General features: G+C 50.4%; 7 protein-coding genes across 7 annotated transcripts; 1 reads left to right on the top strand and 6 right to left on the bottom strand.

Annotated features, from left to right (window-relative positions):
- Nucleotides 1–192: 192 nt before the first annotated feature.
- Z520_04990 (uncharacterized protein) lies at nt 193–2,476 on the bottom strand (the record flags this gene model as incomplete). Its single annotated transcript, XM_016775494.1, has 5 exons — nt 193–420; nt 499–1,039; nt 1,102–1,292; nt 1,355–1,935; nt 1,990–2,476. The coding sequence occupies 5 exons, from the start codon at nt 2,474–2,476 to the stop codon at nt 193–195; spliced, it is 2,028 nt and encodes a 675-aa protein (XP_016633537.1).
- A 2,669-nt stretch (nt 2,477–5,145) lies between these two features.
- Nucleotides 5,146–6,196, top strand: Z520_04989 (uncharacterized protein; the record flags this gene model as incomplete). The annotated part of the gene is made up of 4 exons (XM_016775493.1): nt 5,146–5,340; nt 5,404–5,749; nt 5,809–5,929; nt 5,995–6,196. 4 exons carry the CDS (start codon nt 5,146–5,148, stop codon nt 6,194–6,196), a joined length of 864 nt encoding a protein of 287 aa, XP_016633536.1.
- A 727-nt stretch (nt 6,197–6,923) lies between these two features.
- Nucleotides 6,924–8,870, bottom strand: Z520_04988 (uncharacterized protein; the record flags this gene model as incomplete). The annotated part of the gene is made up of 4 exons (XM_016775492.1): nt 6,924–7,746; nt 7,810–7,990; nt 8,037–8,541; nt 8,595–8,870. The coding sequence occupies 4 exons, from the start codon at nt 8,868–8,870 to the stop codon at nt 6,924–6,926; spliced, it is 1,785 nt and encodes a 594-aa protein (XP_016633535.1).
- Nucleotides 8,871–9,654: 784 nt separating this feature from the next.
- On the bottom strand, nt 9,655–10,952 carry Z520_04987 (uncharacterized protein; the record flags this gene model as incomplete). The annotated part of the gene is made up of 4 exons (XM_016775491.1): nt 9,655–9,954; nt 10,011–10,281; nt 10,334–10,732; nt 10,828–10,952. The coding sequence occupies 4 exons, from the start codon at nt 10,950–10,952 to the stop codon at nt 9,655–9,657; spliced, it is 1,095 nt and encodes a 364-aa protein (XP_016633534.1).
- An 870-nt stretch (nt 10,953–11,822) lies between these two features.
- Nucleotides 11,823–12,887, bottom strand: Z520_04986 (uncharacterized protein; the record flags this gene model as incomplete). Its single annotated transcript, XM_016775490.1, has 3 exons — nt 11,823–11,981; nt 12,052–12,711; nt 12,774–12,887. The coding sequence occupies 3 exons, from the start codon at nt 12,885–12,887 to the stop codon at nt 11,823–11,825; spliced, it is 933 nt and encodes a 310-aa protein (XP_016633533.1).
- A 365-nt stretch (nt 12,888–13,252) lies between these two features.
- Nucleotides 13,253–15,315, bottom strand: Z520_04985 (uncharacterized protein; the record flags this gene model as incomplete). Its single annotated transcript, XM_016775489.1, has 5 exons — nt 13,253–14,000; nt 14,067–14,479; nt 14,535–14,644; nt 14,703–15,003; nt 15,064–15,315. The coding sequence occupies 5 exons, from the start codon at nt 15,313–15,315 to the stop codon at nt 13,253–13,255; spliced, it is 1,824 nt and encodes a 607-aa protein (XP_016633532.1).
- Nucleotides 15,316–16,373: 1,058 nt separating this feature from the next.
- Nucleotides 16,374–18,065, bottom strand: Z520_04984 (uncharacterized protein; the record flags this gene model as incomplete). Its single annotated transcript, XM_016775488.1, has 5 exons — nt 16,374–16,678; nt 16,727–17,063; nt 17,140–17,200; nt 17,259–17,707; nt 17,757–18,065. 5 exons carry the CDS (start codon nt 18,063–18,065, stop codon nt 16,374–16,376), a joined length of 1,461 nt encoding a protein of 486 aa, XP_016633531.1.
- Between the last annotated feature and the right edge of the window lie 871 nt (nt 18,066–18,936).

The raw sequence follows: 18,936 nt of genomic DNA, 5'->3' as shown, positions 1-18,936 counted from the left end.
TTAGTTCTTGTGATGGACTTGTTCATTCGCCCGTGGCTCAGATTATTGGGAAAGCTGTTTAATCCCTCTGAATAGTCGGTGACACTGGCACGACAGCAACCAACCACAGCCCCCGCACCATAGCCAACTCGTATTTCACCGTCAGATGAGGATGGTGGAATTAAGATGGGCGCAGCCGTATTGACTGCACAGTCAATCTACTACATCATGACTAGACGGCCTCTCGACTCTCACGTCCATGCTGCAAACTCGTCCAGGCACGGTTGGTGGGAGGGCGCTCAAGGTGTCGAAGAAAGACTGCTCGCTGTGAAAAGCGGCCGACTCGTTGTCGAACAAGGACGGCCAACTGTCAAAGTATGGCGGATCGAAATCGGAGAAAGGCTGGCCTTCTCCCCTACCGCATGCGTCTTGGATGGAAAACTTTGCCAAGGGAAGGAAAGAACGGGTTAGAGAAATAGCAACACAGAAGGTAGGGGGGGAAGATTGATGCATACATACCTCCAAAGGGTGTGGGACGTGGCTGTCAAAACTCAGTGGCTGCCGAGCCATTGCTGCCAGCGGATTTCCATTCGGTTGTTGGTGGCCGCGGAAGGCACCGGCATCTGCATCTTGCAGGCCAGACGGTGGCGAGCCAGGACGTCTTCCGTGCTGGAGCCTGTCTGCCTCGACGGGCTTTTCGTTTTCTCGGAGCAGTGTCTCGATGATCTCGATGCAGCGCGCGATGCTTGGCGAGCTGGTGACGCACCGCGTGCTGCTGGGGGTGCCGGTTGCACTCCGCAAAACCTCAATATTGAGCGCAAGTCGCGCCCTTGCGCCGTCCTTGTCGATGCCGTCCTTCAGGTCGAGCACGTTGATCGTCGAGGCAACGAACATGGTGTATGATTCCAAATAGGTGACGATGCGAAACCCGAATCTCCGGATGTGCAGCATGATAAGGCGGTCGATCATCTCGGCGGCAGAGGTTGCCATTTCACGCGCTCGTGGCAGTTGTGATCGGTATGGACGACAGAGGAGGATCAAAGTTGCGTGGTATAGTAAGCTAGTGCTCCTGTCAGAATGGAAAAGATCCACATACAAAACTAAGAAGCAGATGAGACTTACTTTAGGATGAGGATGTGCAGAGGGGGGCAGGCAATTGACCGACAGTCTTCCCGAATGAACAGATCAGGTGAGAGACTGAGCGCAAATTCCTCGAGCTTTTCGATGGAACTCTCGAGGAAGCTTTGAAGCTGTTGAGGATCGACATAGGCCTTTTGACGATAATACAGTGTAGTGAGGATGCGATCGATTATCTGGAAGCCGTGTTAGTGGGTCTATTATATTGGTCTGTCACCAAGCCGAGCTCTTTGCTCACCACGCAGAGTCGACAGTAAGCTGCAAATCGACTGTTGGTCTTGGCCTTCTGTGAAACCCCAATTTCCAGCATTGATGTTGTTGCGAATCTCGGTTTCCATTCCTCTTCCTCGGTCTCCTCCCCATCAAGCATGGTTTCAGGAGTAGGAAAGGGCGCCGTGTCGTGAATCGTCGGCGCTCTGCCAAGTAACAAACTCAAAGCCTTGTCACAGGTGTAGCAGCTCCACATAATCTGTCGCCGCATGGCCAGCTCCACCTGTGAGAATTGGCCTACAAGGCTCAACCTCCGCTCATGGATGTGTATACCCATGTCTCGCATCATCCGAAATGCCATCCCCGAAAATAGCCAAGCTTGAGATGCGCGGCCGATGATGCTTTCATGCCCTGACAGAATGAGCAGTGCCTGGATGGTGGGAATCGAACTGTCTTTCTGTATCTCTGCTGCCATGAGGTTTACTGCCTGTTCAGCAAAGTAATTCCCCAGATCCGAGGCATCTGTTCGGTCAGAGTAACGAGCTGCTTGCGCAAGGACTGCATGCACGAGGAAAGGAGTCACGTAAGGTCCAGCCGTAATGAGATCCCCTGCAAGTAACAGTCAGATAGCGGGGACGAAGAGGCATGGAATTTGACGCGTACGCATGAAAATCTTCCTGCAAAGCACAAAGTGGATGTTGTGTGGCCAACACCAATAAGTATCCAACAGCTCGTTACATATCTCAGAGCTGACATTGGTATTCAAGTACGATTTAATGTCAGGTTGCTCAACAGGGTTGAGGAAGTCAGCTGGGCTGTCCAATAATCGTGACGTTGGCGTAGCGTCTTGTGGCTGTGAAAATAATGTGTTGGATAGCTCCCCTGGTGGATTTGTACGAGACACTGTCGACTGATCTGGCTTGTAATGATAGAGGCTTGTACTGCCAAAAAAACATATCCGCCCGTCGATGTCCACAGATGTCTCATTGGCGATCATCTCCTCATCTGATGGTACGTCTGATGGTGGACTGTCCGATAATGGCCCCTCTGGGATTGCCGGTTCTTTCCGCTTTCTGTTTATGTCTTGGTGAAAGTGTTGCTCCAGTATCCGCAGTCGTTCGACGTCGTTGGCACATTCTAGGCGATCCATGAGAGACTCGTAAGCGTCGAGCCTTGTTTGTAACGCGACTGAATGTGCTATCGACAGGCTCCTGCAGCACTGCTATTAGTCCTTGTGTAACTCCAGCTCCTGTAGCTGGCTCACTTGTCAAAGCAGCAATTCAGTCCACTCGTCCGACATCGACGGCAGCTCGGTAAAGCGCCATCACACCTCACTTTTCGTCGTCGGCAATTCGCACACGCAAATCCGTATTTTCTTGTTTTGCGATGCTTTTCTCGCCCGGAGGCCGCGCCTGTTGCTTCATTCTCGTTTACATCATCCCGTGGTCTGGCCATGGCTGGCAAAGGATGCCGGCGGACAGTTTGACGAGCAAAGCAAAGAAGGCAGAATCGTCGAAGTCGAACAGTCGGAGGCGTGGAAACTCCACTAATCCCCATTGGTACAATACCTACTAGCGGTGCGGGGTAATTACTAATGCACGCAACTGTGTGCCCACTTGGGTGCGCACAGCGATAGTAATAATAGTATGGAAGCTAGGCGAGAAGTACCAGGCCCCTGGATGTTGAAATATGAAGAGCTTTTTTGAATATATCTGTCTCTTTGATGGGCGTGGCTGGCGTAGCCAACATTATACCAGTGGACCCACGCTGCTGCTCAAGCCCAGTGATACCTAAGGGTACGCGGTACCCTATTCTAATGCTGTGACTTCAGTTTCAATCTTGATGGAGCAAATATTTGCCGTGGAATTTTGTGAAGTCTAGAACGGCTTCCCAATCCTTCTTACTCCTGGGTAGGCGATGTGAAATTCGCTGGACGGACACCGCTTGGGTAGGGAACTGAGCTGGCCTCAAAGTCCATATATAACCAACACAGCTTGCAACTGGGCCCTGGGCTGTGCACACCAGCCTGAGCCATAACTGGAACTTCTAACAAATGCCCAGAGCTGGACCAGAGATGACTCTCAGAATATCATCTTGTTGCTCAAGCAGAAACCGCTGAAATCCTGACGCAGAGCCCGGGGTCAATCTCCTCGATATTGCTCTCAAATGCAAGGTGGAATATGAAGTCATGGGCTCTTCCTCACTCGCCAACCGTGCGTCCGAGCTCAATCTCCCCAGTCCGTGAGAACCCCTGGAAAGGACCTTACCAAATAAATCCTACGGAAGAGTACACATTCCGGGAACTCCAGGATCTGTAACAGCTAGGAGCAGAATTAGGAAAGACGATTCCATACCCTCAAAAATTTGACCCCTACCATCCAAAGTGGCCCAGCGCAAATTTCCCGCCGGGCTGAAGTGAGATTGGGACGCAACTCAATCTGGAGGCAGTTGCTAGTTCTGAAAAATACATTGAAAACCCTTCCACGCTTGCGCATCGAGCTGCTCGACTTTCCGACGTTCGCTCTGGCTTTGTTTTTGCAGTCCTCGTGTTATACGTCTTCTGAACTCGCATCTGAGACAGAAGCATGGATGGCCTGCGCCCTTGCGTGTTCCGCCCTAGGTGCTGCTTGTGACCATCAGGTTAATTGCTACCGACAAGGTTGAGATGGCAGTGGTTGGTTGTTCAGTCTCTTAGTACGCAAGCATGGACTAACGAGGCTGCAGTGAAAAGAATCAATCTGTTCCCCCCCACCCTTGGTTCAACGCGTCTCGAAGCTGCCGGAACTCCAAAGCACGAGGATCCGCGACGTCGAACCCCAGGATCCAGGATCACTGGGCTTACAACATTCGAAACTTTCGGCACTGACCTTGTCCAAAAGCCCCCTTGAGGATTGACGGAAGGCGAACGTAAGAGACGAAGAAGCATAATCAGTTTCGAGATGATGTTGATGGACTCTACAAGGTAGGCAACACATAGCTTTACAGGAGCTGGGCGGTAGATATACGATCGCTCTAGGACGATTGAGACTTGAAGCAATATTATATTGCTGAATGTGGCCAAAGAACAGACCGTCTGCGAACTGGAATTGTGGCATTGGAAAAATATTTGTCTCAAGACGACCACTCAATTCGCTCTATATCTCAGGCTCTCAGACTGATCAAGCTCCTCTGCCCTGTACTGCACGGCAATGGCAGCTCTCATAACAGTCAAATTGCTGCCTGCGACATCCACAATCGAAAGCCTGGTACAACTCAACACAGAAGCCAGAATCGAACCGAACTTCTCGATTTTATCTCTTTTTGGCTCATATACTGATGGCTCAACTTCTGAGGCACGCTATCTTCCGACGTGGGCGCAGACAACAAACCAACTTCACCAGACAGAAATCAACATGCCTTTCACGAATCTGGGACCAGTATCGCGAACGTTCTGCATACGACTAAAAGGGGGCTTGAGAGCCCTTGCCCTTTTAGTCGGTGGTAAACCCATGTAAATCCAGAGTTTGGTCACGTGGCAGCGCTGGTCCTATCGGACACCCTTTCTCGGTAACATACCGACTGACCCCCTTGGTCTTCGGTCTTAAGAAGGCTGGGGAGTCGGTTTGTGTCTGTGGCGAAAAGATATGCTGAATAATAATTTCTGGGAAATCCAGGCAATGTGGAAAGCACTTGGGCGAAACGGTCTGGTCGGTGATAAGCCGTCCAGACTGCCGCAATATCCAATTTAAACTGCGTTTCACCCATCTTCAGGGCGCTCCAGGCCATACGCAGAGCCGAAAAGATCACATTCAAGAGACAAATAATCCTCTTTATTTCAGAATGGCTCCCACCTGGACGCACTTGGTTAGATTTGTTGCGGAAGAGGATGGACAAACACACCTTGGTCAAGTCGACGCTACGAAATGGCCTGATGTTGGACTTTCCGTGTTTAACGGGGAGAAGGTTGACGTAAAGCTAGTAACGGGATCTGTCTTTGATGGTATCGTAACCAACAAGACTTTCCATATCTCAAAGGTAATCTCTCACTGATGTCAACTTTGCCAAGTCTGGAGAGACACTAAACATGTTGTGTTGTAGCTGTTATCACCCATTTCGATGGAAGAGGTCCCAATCATTCGCTGCATCGGACTCAACTATCGAGATCACGCGAAAGAAGCAAACCAGCCCATTCCCGAAGTTCCCATCCTATTTGTTAAGCCCCGCACCTCTCTAGGAGGTCCGTACCCGGCAGCAATCAATGTTCCCAAGATTGCACAGGACGGCACTGAGGACTACGAAGCGGAACTGGCGGTCATTCTTTCGAAAACCGGACGAGATATCCCTGAAGAAAAGGCATTAGAGTACGTGCTCGGTTACACCGCTAGTAACGATGTTAGTGCTCGAACGCAGCAGCACAACACATCCCAATGGTCTTTTGCCAAAGGTGAGAATTTCCCTCCTTCGTACGAGTTTCAGAAAGCTTACTTGCATTTTACAACAAAGGCCTTGATGGCGCTGCTCCAATTGGTCCAGTACTGGTTTCACCGGCTGCGATACCTGACCCGCACATCCTTGACATCAAAGCCATCTATAACGGCACGACCGTCCAGGACACAAACACTCGGTAAGTTTGTAACACTGTGGGTCCTTTATTTGGAGAGGAGCTGATCAAAATCCCGACTGTTGCAGAGAGATGATTTTCAGCGTTCCAAAGCTCATCGCTTGGCTCTCCCAAGGAACGACATTGGAAAGGGGCACTGTCATTCAGACAGGGACAGGCCCCGGCATCGGTCTGTTCCGACAGCCTCTGGTTGTGCTAAATCACGGCGATGATATAAGAATCTATGTCGAGAAGATTGGTACTCTGGTCAATAAGGTCTACTATGAATAGACGCACAAAGCTACGTAGAGATAGTAAGACGCAATGTGTATTCTCTCGAACACAGATATTTTCTCATAGTATTGCCGTGGCATTCCACTACTTCGCAAATTGAAGTCGCTCCGAAACTTCTGCGAGGAAGATATGTACACATTTTATTTGCCCGCAGTTATTCTCTGCTGGAGCACCAAGACATGAGTGTGGTGAGGTCAGCTCAAACAGGCAGAGAATGATTTTCCTATTGGCATGTTCCCTATGGACTGATTGGTCTAGAATCTAGCCTTCTGCTCTATTGAGTCGCCAATGCATCCACACGCGATCTTGTGGCAGGTATAGAGTCGACAGTAGAACTGCTATCCTCAACTTCATTTTCGTCACATTGAGCTGCACCAAGATACCTCTCTGTCACTGGAGCTCTATCTTGCGGCTTACTAGCTCTCCTAAATTTTCCATAAACGTCGTCCGTTAGACCCTCTTCATGGTCACCTACTTTGGAAGCTGCCTCGCTCCGCTTGTCGTTTTGACTACAGCCTTGTTTGCATATAGTGAGCTCTCCTTCTCGCTGGAAGACATCAGACGAAAAAGCTAGGTTTCGGACGGGCGTAGCAACCACATGGAGTGGCTGATCTACATCATTCAGAGATATGGAGGGTTGATAGTTAGGTATTTGGTAGCCGTAGAAGTCCAGGTGCTATCCAGTCGACATGACCCACATTCCCAGCACTGCTTGTATCTCCCTCTACAAGGACGAGCGAAGTGGCCACTCTTCTCGCTTCATCAACTGTGCTCCCAAAGTCTTGATGTCTTTCTTTTTCAATTTTCCATTAGACGTCTTGGGCCACTGGGCCGGTATGCCTCTTGTCTTGTCTCCCAACCACCAAATTTTGACGGGAGCTTTGAAACGAGCCAGAGTTTCTCGGACCCATGAGCGAATATCATTGTCCGACGGCCTCTCATACCCTTCCTCTAACTCGAGCACCGCAGCAACCTCCTCACCATAACGTTGACTCGGGATGCCAAAAACGGCTGCTTGTCTGATGGCGGGGTGTATGTAGAGACGCTCTTCAACCTCGACGGGTGAGATGTTCTCTCCGCCACGAATGATAAGGTCTTTAATCCTCCCAGTGATAATGAAATAACCATCGGGGTCGAAGTACCCTTCGTCCCCAGTATGCATCCATACTCGTAGCTCGCCATTGACGTCTCGTCCGGCTTGTCCGGGAAGCAAATCTTCGCGATGGTGTTTCAAGACCTGTGCGGTCTTTTCCTTGTCACCGAAGTAGGAGTGCATGCGGCCGTAGCCGCTGATGACGATTTCGCCTCGTTGTCCCCAGGGAAGACATTTGCCTGTGTCTGGCTCCACAATCTTGGCGCTGAAGTTCGGAAGTAGGCGTCCCGCTGTCTTCAATTTCTTTTCCATGGGATCTGAAGTTTTGGTCATAGTCACTATCGAGGAGAGTTCGGTCATGCCCCAGTTCGTGTTCAGATGCGGAATGGGAAATTTGGTTCCAACACGCACGAGGAGGCCCTCAGGCAGGGCAGAGCCGGAAATCAGGCCGAACCTAGATTCTGTTGGCTTGGTTTGTTCCCAGTCTCAGTTGCCGGCTTGGACGATCCTGACTTACCTCAACGATTGACGCTTGGTCGACGTGAACTTCGGATGCGACAACATATCGATCCACATAGTCGTGACCCCATACAGACCCGTGCCGTGGTATTTCTCAATTGCGCTCAAGGCCTTCCCAGCATCGAAGTAGGCGGAAGGGAGCACCGCCGTGGCACCGGCTGCGAAACACGTGCAAAGGCCTGCACCGGGTCAGCCTTCGCAAGGAGCACGACCATAATTTCTTACCCATAATGAAGCCAAAGGCATGAAAGAGAGGCACTGGGATGATGATTCGGTCACGACAGGTAACACCCAGGTTCTGGCCAATATAGATGGCGCTGTTGAGAAGTCCACTATGCGTTAGCGCCGCTGCTTTTGGCATGCCTGTACTACCACTCGTGAATTGGATATTGATGATGTCCGAATCCGATATGGCCACACCGCTGTCTTCTAAAGCCCTTGGAGATTTCGACCCTCGCTGGAGGAACTTGGTGTAGCTGCAAGATCTAGGTGAGAAGTGAGCTTGGCTGTCAAGGGCCGGGACATCGGATAAATGGACGAGCATTTCCAGGAAATCTAAGCTGCGTTCCAGGCTGTGGAGCACTTTGGTATAGTCGTATCTCTCCGTTTTGGTTGCTGCGATGAGAACCTTTGCTTTGGTCAGAGTCAGAGCATGTCTCAACTCCGTCGGCGTATAAGCGAAGTTGAGCAGGGTAATAATGGCTCCGATTTTAGCACAGGCAAAGAATATCTAGTAGCCATGGCTCAGTTTTGAAGTATCCACGGACGCAGCATAGCACTTACGTCGACATAAACCGAGCGATTGTCCAAGAGCACAGCCACTCGGTCACCCTTTTGGATTCCCGCATCTAGAAGTGCAGCGCCTAAGATATCACTGCGATGGTTGAGCTCGCCGTAAGTGTGAACTTGGTCCTCATGGGCAGATATTAGGGCAATATCGCTGGAGTGTCTTTGACAGTGTCGCCGGAGGAGCTCGCCCCACGTAAGATGCTGCAGTGCTGGAAGATGAGGCCCATGAATGATCGCCAGACGAGTTTGGTGGTTCTCGGACTTAGACATTGTGGACGAGGAAACGCAGTTTGTGATAGAGAGAGCAGTGTATCAACATTGCTACAAGATCCTACATAAATCCTCGCGCTGAAGAGCTCGATATCCAGACTATTAACGCAACGATCTAATGCGGCAAGAGAAATCCACTATCAACGGAAGAGCTCAGCTGGATATCACTTCGGCTTCTCGTACTGGTGTGTCTTAGCATCTAGTGCAATGTCGCGCATCATTGAATTGGGAGGAGTCCAAAGAATCGCCTGGAACCTCTCTTCCGCGATATTCGAAGACGGGAGCAAGCTAGACTCACCGTCTGTGGTTCAATGGTTCCTATACACACGGCTTTAGTCATTAGCTGATACGAGAGATGGAGACGGAAATCACCTTACTTGCACGGCGAAACTCCGAATACAAGATGCATCTCGGCTTGATACCGTATACGGTCCACGAGAGAGTCTATTGGCTACATACCCGGACTCGCGATCTGTTGTTTCACTTGTGATCGAAGCTCTCACTCCAAGCCCGCTGCGATACATTCGAGGTCAGACTCTACTTTATTCTTTCCTATCCGGCAGTCTGCGCTATCAAAAGAGATCTGACGAGGGCAAGAGTGGTCAATCGGCACTGTAGTCTTCGCTAACTCCTATCCCTTTCGGGCTTTTGAACCAGTCATACACCACTTTATCCAGCACTAATAACTCTTCGTTGGGTATATTCAAGTTGCCTTGTAAATTGGTGTCCAACTTAATAACATCTAGTCTTGCGTCACACGATCCTTTCTAACCAGCTTTCCCTGTTACAGCTTACTTCCTTTTTCCCTTTCCCCCTCGATCTCGACCACCAGTTTTCCCAGCTGCTTCCCTTGCTTCATGTCCTCAAACAGACTATTGATCCCCTCCAAATCCTGAATCCCCCTAACCACTCGACTCACAACTGGCTTTGATCGCTTCTCCTTGACGAAATTTATCATATCCGTAAATTCCTTGCGATTGCCCGCCGTGGAGCCCTTGACTTCAATGTTCTTCAGCACCGCCTGCATTGTGAACGGCATTTTCGGGCCCGTTGTCATGCCATATACGGATACAATGCCTCCATCCTAAAGTCATAAGAATCAGCCTTCTGGTACCGCGGGAAGTCTCAGCATTGGCACACCTTGAGCAATTTTGGCGCCACCTCAATGATACTTCCTCCAGCACCATCAACAATTGCATCGAACCTCTTGGCTTCCTTTGGCAACATGTCCAGCATTCTTTTCTCCCATCCCTTGTCCTTGTAATTCACGCCACCTTTCGCTCCCAGATCTATGGCCTTATCTATCTTGGCCCGGTTACCGCTTGTCACCCACGCATTGGCACCGGTGGCCGCGACGAACATCAATGCCATTAACGCAACACCTCCACCAATGCCTGTGATCAGCAGATTCCTGTATTTCGATCAGCGGCGTTCGTCTTCGCCTTAACGGGTGCACTTCTTACTTCCCAGGCCCCAGATTTCGTGCCCCGCACTTGACCATCACTGCTCGCCATGCCGTAAGACCTGCCAATGGTATCGCAGCACATTCCACCTCTGTAAGATGTGGCGGTGCCTCTTCAACCTCATCCTGATCAATCACACAAAACTCCTGCAACGTGCCGACTCCATTGCTCCTGGTTCCGCCCATTAACCTGTACCCATCTTGAGCTTCCGGCCCATCTGGAGAGTCCTTCCAGCCCGTCCCGGGGTTAAGCACGACGCGTTTGTTAAGCCAAGAGGGATCGGCAGCGGAGCCAACAGCAACCACTCTGCCACAGCCGTCAGCGAGCAGCGGTGTGCCAAAGGCGATGGCTGGATATAGATGCTGCCGGATAAAGAGGTCGCGGTGGTTAAGGGCGGCACTAAAGCTCCCGTGTCAGCGGTCAAGAGCAGCACATAGTGTGACAGAGAGTTACAGGCTCAATTTGCTCATGTGAAAGCGAGAGACAAGACCTACGCGTGTAGTTTGATGACGAGCTCATTCGCCCTTGGATTTGGCCTATTCACCTCGTCAAGTCGAAGTGGGTAGTATACCTGGCCTGGCTTGCCGGGAGTTTGGGATATAGAAACTGCCTTGGGCATCGTGAGGAAGGACAAGACTGAGCACATACAAGGCTGGCTGAGATTTCGCCAGGCTGGAAATATTTTAAGAGAAAACAGGACAGCTCGAATTTGCCAAATAGTATTGGATCCTGAGATTGAGCAACGCGGCGCCCTTGGTTCGACTCCAGAGTTTTCGGCACGCTCCGGTATCTGCAAGGACGGCTTGATGCCAAAAGTATCGCACACATGAGGTGTCCCCAACGGAAAGAGCCCGAGATTAAGAAAGAGCCATTGGTTGATTTTTGACCTTAGATGAGCATAATACGTACCCGGATCGGCTTTGTCACAGACCTCGATCATAGCTTGAGGAGTCTAGGACTCGATAAAGCAAAACGCCTCCGCCGCTCAACACGAACCGCGGCGTTACGTCCGTAGGTGCCGACATTTGAATATCTTCGCACTTAGACTCTTATAGCGGTCGAGTCCCGGTTTTTATGATCGGGTAGAGTCCGATGTATGCATGGCGGCAGATTCGGACATCAGCAGACTCATACAGGCTAGAGTATTTCGCAAGTGGACTCTATGTCACTTCTACGACACAAATGCTCCAGATTGAAAGTTGCATGACAACAGGCACACCTTGGTCAGAATTAAAGGCAGTGTCTATATAAGAGAACTTCTGATATTACTTGAGGACGGCTCTGCGTACTTCTGCGACACTAAAACACAGATTGTCCCATGCGTCCCAAGCCCGATTAGATATCGAAATTTGTGTGAGTGAGTCTTGAATAGTTGAATGGTTTGCCTCTCCTATCAATAAACGAGAGACCCACGCAATGAAGCTAGACACCACAAATGCCCTACATGCTCTGGGAAGTAACGACATGTGTGTAGCGATGTTCTCCCAGCTCATTCGCTCAGGGTGCTCACCGTAGGATCCCAAGTGCAAGGCGCATAGTCGCCGGTCTCGAGACTGGCCATTTCCTCTTCCGTCAGAAAGAAGTCAAAAATATCGGCATTGGAAGCGATCCTCGACGGTGTCACACTTTTAGGCAGCGGAACAAAGCCCTAGTGCCTAAGTCAGTGTCTGGCAGTGGTAAACCTCAATGCTGGCGACGGTATATTACATAGAACAGACCTTTTGCAAGCTCCAGCGGAGTAGTATTTGTGCGGCTGTCTTGCCAAACTTCTCGACCAGCGGCTTGAGGGCTGGCTCATCAAATCTTCGTCCTCGAATCAGCGGACAGTACGCTTCCACTATGATGTTGCGTGTGCGACACCAATTCACGATTTCTTTTCGATCCAGCCATGGGTGAAGCTCCCACTGGCCGACGCTGATTTCTCCGCCGTTGCCCTGACCAAGCTGCTTTTCGAGCTCGCTGATATAATCTTCAAGTTCTTGCAAGTGGTGGAGGCCGTAGTTAGATACGCCCAAAGATCGGATCTTTCCGTCGCGTTTAGCTTCGACCATGGCTCGCCACGCACCTTTTCTCGTCTCAGGCCCGCCGTACGGAGCATGAATTATATATAGGTCGAAATATCCAAGGTTTGATTCCTTGAGGCCTGAGTCTATAGCGGCCTTTGTGGCATCATATCCACCACCAGACTGAACCTTGGACGTAAAAAAAAGGTGCTCGCGGCCGATGGAGCTTTGGCGGATGGCCGTACCAGCGCACTTCTCGCTTCCGTACATCTGGGCAGAGTCGATGTGTCTGTAGCCCCCTTTGAGGGCTTCGAGAACGGCGACTTGGCCTTCCGTGGGGTCCATCTGGTAGTTTTCGGACACATCGCCGGCGGTCTGCGACAGGGAAGCCGTTAATTCAAATACTGCGATAATGTTTGCCACAGGGGTCTATTCACTCCAAATCCCAAGACTGGGATTTCATAGCCTGTCTTTAGCTTGTATGTCGAGGTGAGACTGAAGTTCTGCATCTCTGCTTCAGAGGATACTGCGCCGCTACTCTTGCTAACCATACTCAAGATGCGAATTAGAGGGCATGGTCTTCGTTGAACTAGATAACCCCTCCGTTCTTATAGTGCTAGATATCTCCTAAGTCCGAGGCCATCCTCCGTAGATCACATGCCCGTGACATGCTCGGTAGAAGCCCGATGGTTTTTGATGATGGATTATCGGTGCCACCGATCCGCCAACCAAAGCCTCTTCCTGATAGGGCTTTCCTAAGCCAACTAAGCCAAGTGTAACCAGGATAGACCATGCATGTGCGCTAGTTTCCGGCTGTTCCATCATGGATCCTAGGACCAGATATAAGCTGCTACATAGTCGAACAGTGATCAGCTGTCTCTAACACTCTCCCTAGGACATCCTCCCATGTGTTCTATCATGCTTCCTTACTTTGACTCTCGTTGCCGTTGTGATGATGCTTGGCAGTCAGGTGCTCCAGTGGCGCATCCACAATATAATTCATTTCCTTTCGCAGGTCGCTCATGAAGAGGCACGCTATGCAGGCCAGTAAGCCGAATGGTAGCGTGATGATGAAGACTGTCCTGAGTGACTCTGCGTAGGCTTTCTTCTGCGCGTAAAGACCGGTACTGATGATAGCTTCCGTAGCGCCAGGCACAGCCGCCAATGTGGTGGCGTTTCTTGCTTCGACGGCCGCAATGAAAGCAGCGATTGAGCTTTTGGGTAACCCTTGGCTCAGAGCCGCTTTTGTAATATAAGGACCAAGCTTGCTTGCCAGATTGTTATTCAGGACCGCCGTGAGGACAGCGGTAAAGATGGTGCCAGCAAGAGCGCGAGATGCAGCGGTGACGGCTGTTGCCGTTATGAAAATGTGATGCGGTGTCGCAAGCTGCACCGCCGCGATAACCAAGATCAGGGGCGATCCCCAGCCGATACCGGCCAACGTGGAGAAGGCGACAGAGCTGACTGAATCGTTGGGTTGAATGGTGGTGATGCCCACCATACCAGCAAGGAAGATGACGAAGCCAATAAAGATAGGTTCTCGAAGTCGTTTAAGTTTGGTGCTTGCATAACCCCAGAGGAGTGTGCTAACCCCAGTACCAGCCCAGAACGACTGTTCACGGGCAGCCAGAAGGAGAGGATCACTCTCAAAGAGGGCAGAAGTCCTGGGGACGTTAGTGAACTGTATCAATCTGATATGACTGGCCTCGAAAGATCTGCCAAGTACTTACTGAAGAGGATAGAAGATCAAAAATGGAAAGAATAAGGCACCTTCGACAAAGAGGAAAAGGACGCAAATCGCAAACGTTCGGCCACGCGCCTTGCCTCCACGGAATAGTTCGTGGTTGAGAATTCCCTCCTTCGTGCCTAGCCACTCGTAGAGAATGAACGAAACCAGGAGGACACAACCAGTGACAAGTGGGACTAGGGTGCGAGCATCGGTCCAGCTTGCAATGCCACCACCTAGATTGGCGCCTGTCATAAACAACGTCAATCCGGCGATGTAGAGGGAAAGTCCAATAATATCCACAGCCATCAGCTTCTGGAAGAAGGACAAGTGGTCGTAACGAGTGTGTCGCTTTGGCGGCTTATAGCCGATGAAGATACCTACTGCTGTGGCGCCCCAGAGCGCACACTGGACCCACTGAGAGTGATTGAATCAGCTGTGGAGAACACAAGAGGGAGTGTGAAAATCGCACATAGAAGTTGCGCCACCCTGTATGCGGGTTATGCTTGGTAAGCCCTCCGATAGTGATGGGGGCAAGACAAGCGCCGATGGCAGCTGCGAAGTTGATGATCGCTTGCGATACTGATATCTGCGTTAGATCGTGGGCGATGATCGGATTCCGTAGCAAGGGGTCACATACTAGGTCTCCATCTTCTCGGCACGATCTCGCTGGAGATGCAGTATGAGAGCGGAACCAAGGCCAGGCCAAATCCAATGAAAATCTGCGCAACGATGACTCGGTATATGTTGCTAGATCCGGGAGCAATAGCTGATCCAATGAATGGAAGAATGACGCAGCCCATGAGGAGAGGCTTCCGGATCTGGAATTTATCTGCAACAGAAGATATAAGAGGGGATATCACAGCTTGTAGGAGCGACAGCGGGGTTGGGATCCATGCCGTGGCCTTTGAATTGTGCAGGTCCTCGCCAATCCAGGTGAGCTGTATGGCGTTAGATAACGTTCTTATCCACGCCACCGGCGGGTGCTAGGACCCACTCACCACAGTGGGCGGGCCTTGTAGAGCAAAGAGGACAGCAAGGATCAGGAGACACATGCTGCCAAGGGCAATCCAAGTTGTAGCATGGAGTTCTGGCTCCTCGTCTTCATCGTCATAAGAATAGTTTTGTTGGATGTCTTGGATATGCTCCGCGCCCACTTCCTTCTCATCCATTTGCTCCGACACACGCTCCTGCTTGTTCGTAGAGCTGTGTCTGACAACATCCTCGAGATCTGAGTGTAGTTGGGTAGCCATATTAGACTGGTATAGAATCCTCTGGTGCGAACTTCTTTAAACTGTAACAAAAGACTTGGTCTCGCTGGAGGAATCAAAGCAGAAGGTCTCTAGTGCACAAAGCCGAGTGGCAGGCGTACTTACTTATAGCAAAGCATTATGCCTAGACTTTGGGCCGTTCGGGCGATACCGCTAACGAGAAACCCCCCTGCTTGAGATTAAAGCGAGGCCCATTGGGTAGAGCTACATGAAGAACATATTTCCCGCGGGATGTAGCATGGACGCCAACCAGGCGTTCCCGAGGACGACAATTACAGGGATTGCGATCTATTCCGACGGGGTCCAGAACATGAATTTGGATTTTTGCACGACAGAACCCATGCGTACTCCGGCCTGCGAGCGGCATCAACGCTCAAGCCAGGTGTATCTGTAAGACCAAAGACATCCTGGTACTAGATGGCACATCCCTACACTTTGTCATTACAATTCGTGCTCTTGATGATTGAGTGATTGCTTGCTATTCCGAGGAGAATTTCATAGGGCAAGGTGTAGGAGCCGACAGTATGAAAGCCGTCAAATCCTGGTCTCTTTACATTGCGTGAAGTTAAGTTCAAACTGCGACCACTGGGCAGACAACTCCACCTCATAACCAATTAAAGCTAAGCATAACCTGGGGTACGGAGTACGGAGTAATCGTGTGGAGTGCTTACCTACCTGAGTTAAGCTGTCTAGGCCCCGACTTTGGGAGGCGGGAAATGATCGTGTTCTGCTGACATCCTGAACCCTAACAAAGTCTACAGAGTGCCAGACTTCGGCATTATGCCGAAGTGAAAGCTACCGTAATTTGACTCGTCACACGCTCTACGCTGAGTGTTGGCAAGGGTTGCGTTTGACACGCACAATTCGAATTCAGTAACCACAGCTGCTTGTCCATGTTTGCATGACACAAATTCATCCGTAGTGCCGGATGTGCCCACTTGAGGCCAGAAGCGGCTGCAAGTCCTGGGCGTCGGTCTCAGCCGCAAGGACGGAGGTTCTGGCAAGAAGTTGATATCATTCTCTACCTGCGAACCCATAGATTACAGCTTGCTCCCTTGCTTGACTTTTCTGAGATACAGGGTCTGAGGATTGCAGAACTCGCGCATTCCACTCAGGCCGGCTCCGGAGCCAAGCCCACTTTGCTTAAACGCTGCAAGGGCGGCTTTGGGATTAGGCTCGAAGTGGTTGTTGACCCAAACACTGCCAGCTTCGAGCTGCTCAGCGATTCTGTTAGCCCGTTCAACATCCGCAGACCATACAGAAGCTCCCAGGCCCATTTCTGTATTATTAGCCCTGAAAATAACTTCATCCTCCGTCTTCCACGTCATCAGTGGCAGAACAGGACCTGTTCATGGGTTAGATATCATGGCTCTCAGTAACTGTGCTCACTTACCAAAAACCTCTTCATTGGCAACTCTTGACGTGTCAGAGGGTCTGTCAACAATAGTAGGATTGATGAAATAGCCTTTGGCTGTGCTATTGTGCCCGCCCATTGCAAGACTTGCTTTTTCTCGCGCAAAATCATCAAAGAAGGTCTTCACCTTTTCATACTGGACCTTGTTTTGCACCGGTCCGAAGAAAACATCCTCATCCGTGCCTTTGCCGACTTTAAGTTGCTTGGTGTGTTCAACAAGAGCATGGAGAAACTCATCGTAGATGTCTTCGTGGACGTAAACCCGCTTAATGGCCATGCACAGTTGTCCAGAGTTGATGAACGCAGCAAGAGCCACCTAGTACATATTAGAAGAGATTTTTCAGTTGAAGATTGGTTCCAAGAGAGCGCGAGCAAAGGGCCGTATTCCATACCTGTGGCAAGATTGCCTGAATGTTGACATCGGGGCAGATAATAGCTGGATCGAGGCCCCCCCTAAGATGAAAGTTAGCAATTACGATATCCACACAAATCTGAAGGGAAAACCTTGTACAGTTCCAGCGTAACTCGCTTGATCTCATTACTGGAACTCGCTAAAACCTTCTTTCCGGTTACAGTAGAGCCGGTGAAGCTGATCTTGGGAATGCCTGGATGTGCGACGAGCCATGGTCCGAGATTGTCGTCACCACTCAACGCTTGCACAACGCCTGCAGGGAAAAACTGTTGAGCCAGTTCGGCGAGCTTCAGATTGCAATACGGGGTGAATGGTGAAGGTTTGATAATGATTGGGTTCCCAGTCAGAACAGCAGGTATAATCTTCGCACAGGAGATATGTATCGGGAAGTTCCAAGGGACGATACCGACGGCAACGCCTAGTGGCGTATATCGCGTGATCGTCAGCTTTTCGTCGGTTTCTTCGATGATCTCGTCTTTTAACTCGATATCGGCAAGCACTCGAATCCATCCTGTTGTCGCAAGAACTTCGCCTTGAGCAAACGGGATCTAACCAAATCAGCATAGCCATCAGTGGAAGAAGACGCCTTCAACATACCGACTTCCCCTGCTCCTGTGTCAGCAATTTTGCAAATTGTTCTTGATGACCCTCAATAGCGTCTGCAAAGGCAAGGGCGGCCATCCTTCGCTGCGCAAAGGGGACCTTGGCCCAAAGCTTGAATGCCCGTTTGCCGGCGTTCACGGCATCTTCAACATCTTTCGGTCTTGACAACGGCACCGGTGGGTTTGCCTCACCCGTAGCGGGATTGATGTTATGCGTGGTACTGGGTGTCGAGGTGATTTTGCCATCTATGATATTGTAGAATTCCCCGAAGACCCTGAAATTGGCGGAGTTGGCAAACACCATTTTGCCCGTCAGATGTGACAGCAGGTCGTGAAGAAATAAGATGCTCAACCCCTGGTGATGTAAGATATTTGCTTCGCGTCACTCCTGTTGTCTACCGTGGTAACAAAGAACAGGGAGGCCTGTGAAAGGCAGCTTATAAGGTCGACTTCCAGTTCGGAGACGCAGCGCTTGGAAATCAATGAGCGGGGCCAGGCCTGGTATACGCAACTCGGCGTTAAGCGTCTTACACGGTGAATTGCTGGTAAATTCGATTGGTAGCCGTTGGAAAAGGGCACTAGGCAGGCTAAAGTAACAAGTACAACCTTTGAAGAATGTGAGCCCAATAGAATGACGCGGAAACGGTTCTGCAAGACGATGTATTACCTCCCAAATTCCTCAATATATTACCATTCCGCCTCCCATACACAACAAGACCACGGATGAGCAAGCCTGCCAGTAGAGAATAGTATGGGCTTACCAGAGCCTCATGGAGATTGCTGCGTCTAGAGATTAATGATTCTTCAGACTTTGTTGTCTACGCTTCCGATAAGTGTGGACACACTGCATCACTTGCTCCGACGGGAAGATCCCGATTTCCTTCGCAAGGCTCGGCAAAAGCCCATTCAACCTGAGGGTAAGGTATTACTCTCCGACCACACAAATCATGGTAATTCGTTGGAGCCGAAAGGCTGCTTAGCATAGTCCAAAGGGCGGATCTGAGCCTGAGAAGCTGTCAGATGATTATTACCATGTCGTATTTACACCAATTTTCCAAGGCAGATCCGGAGCGCCGGGCTTGGTGAGTTGATTCTCTCGCCTCATGTCCATCTCTATTAATTGAACTTTGATGGGATTCAAGGCTTTCATGAAGACTGCTCTCATCTTCACTATC

This window comes from Fonsecaea multimorphosa, assembly GCF_000836435.1.
Source record: "Fonsecaea multimorphosa CBS 102226 unplaced genomic scaffold supercont1.8, whole genome shotgun sequence".
Lineage (NCBI taxonomy): Eukaryota > Fungi > Ascomycota > Eurotiomycetes > Chaetothyriales > Herpotrichiellaceae > Fonsecaea > Fonsecaea multimorphosa.
This window is presented reverse-complemented; position numbering and strand designations above follow the sequence as displayed.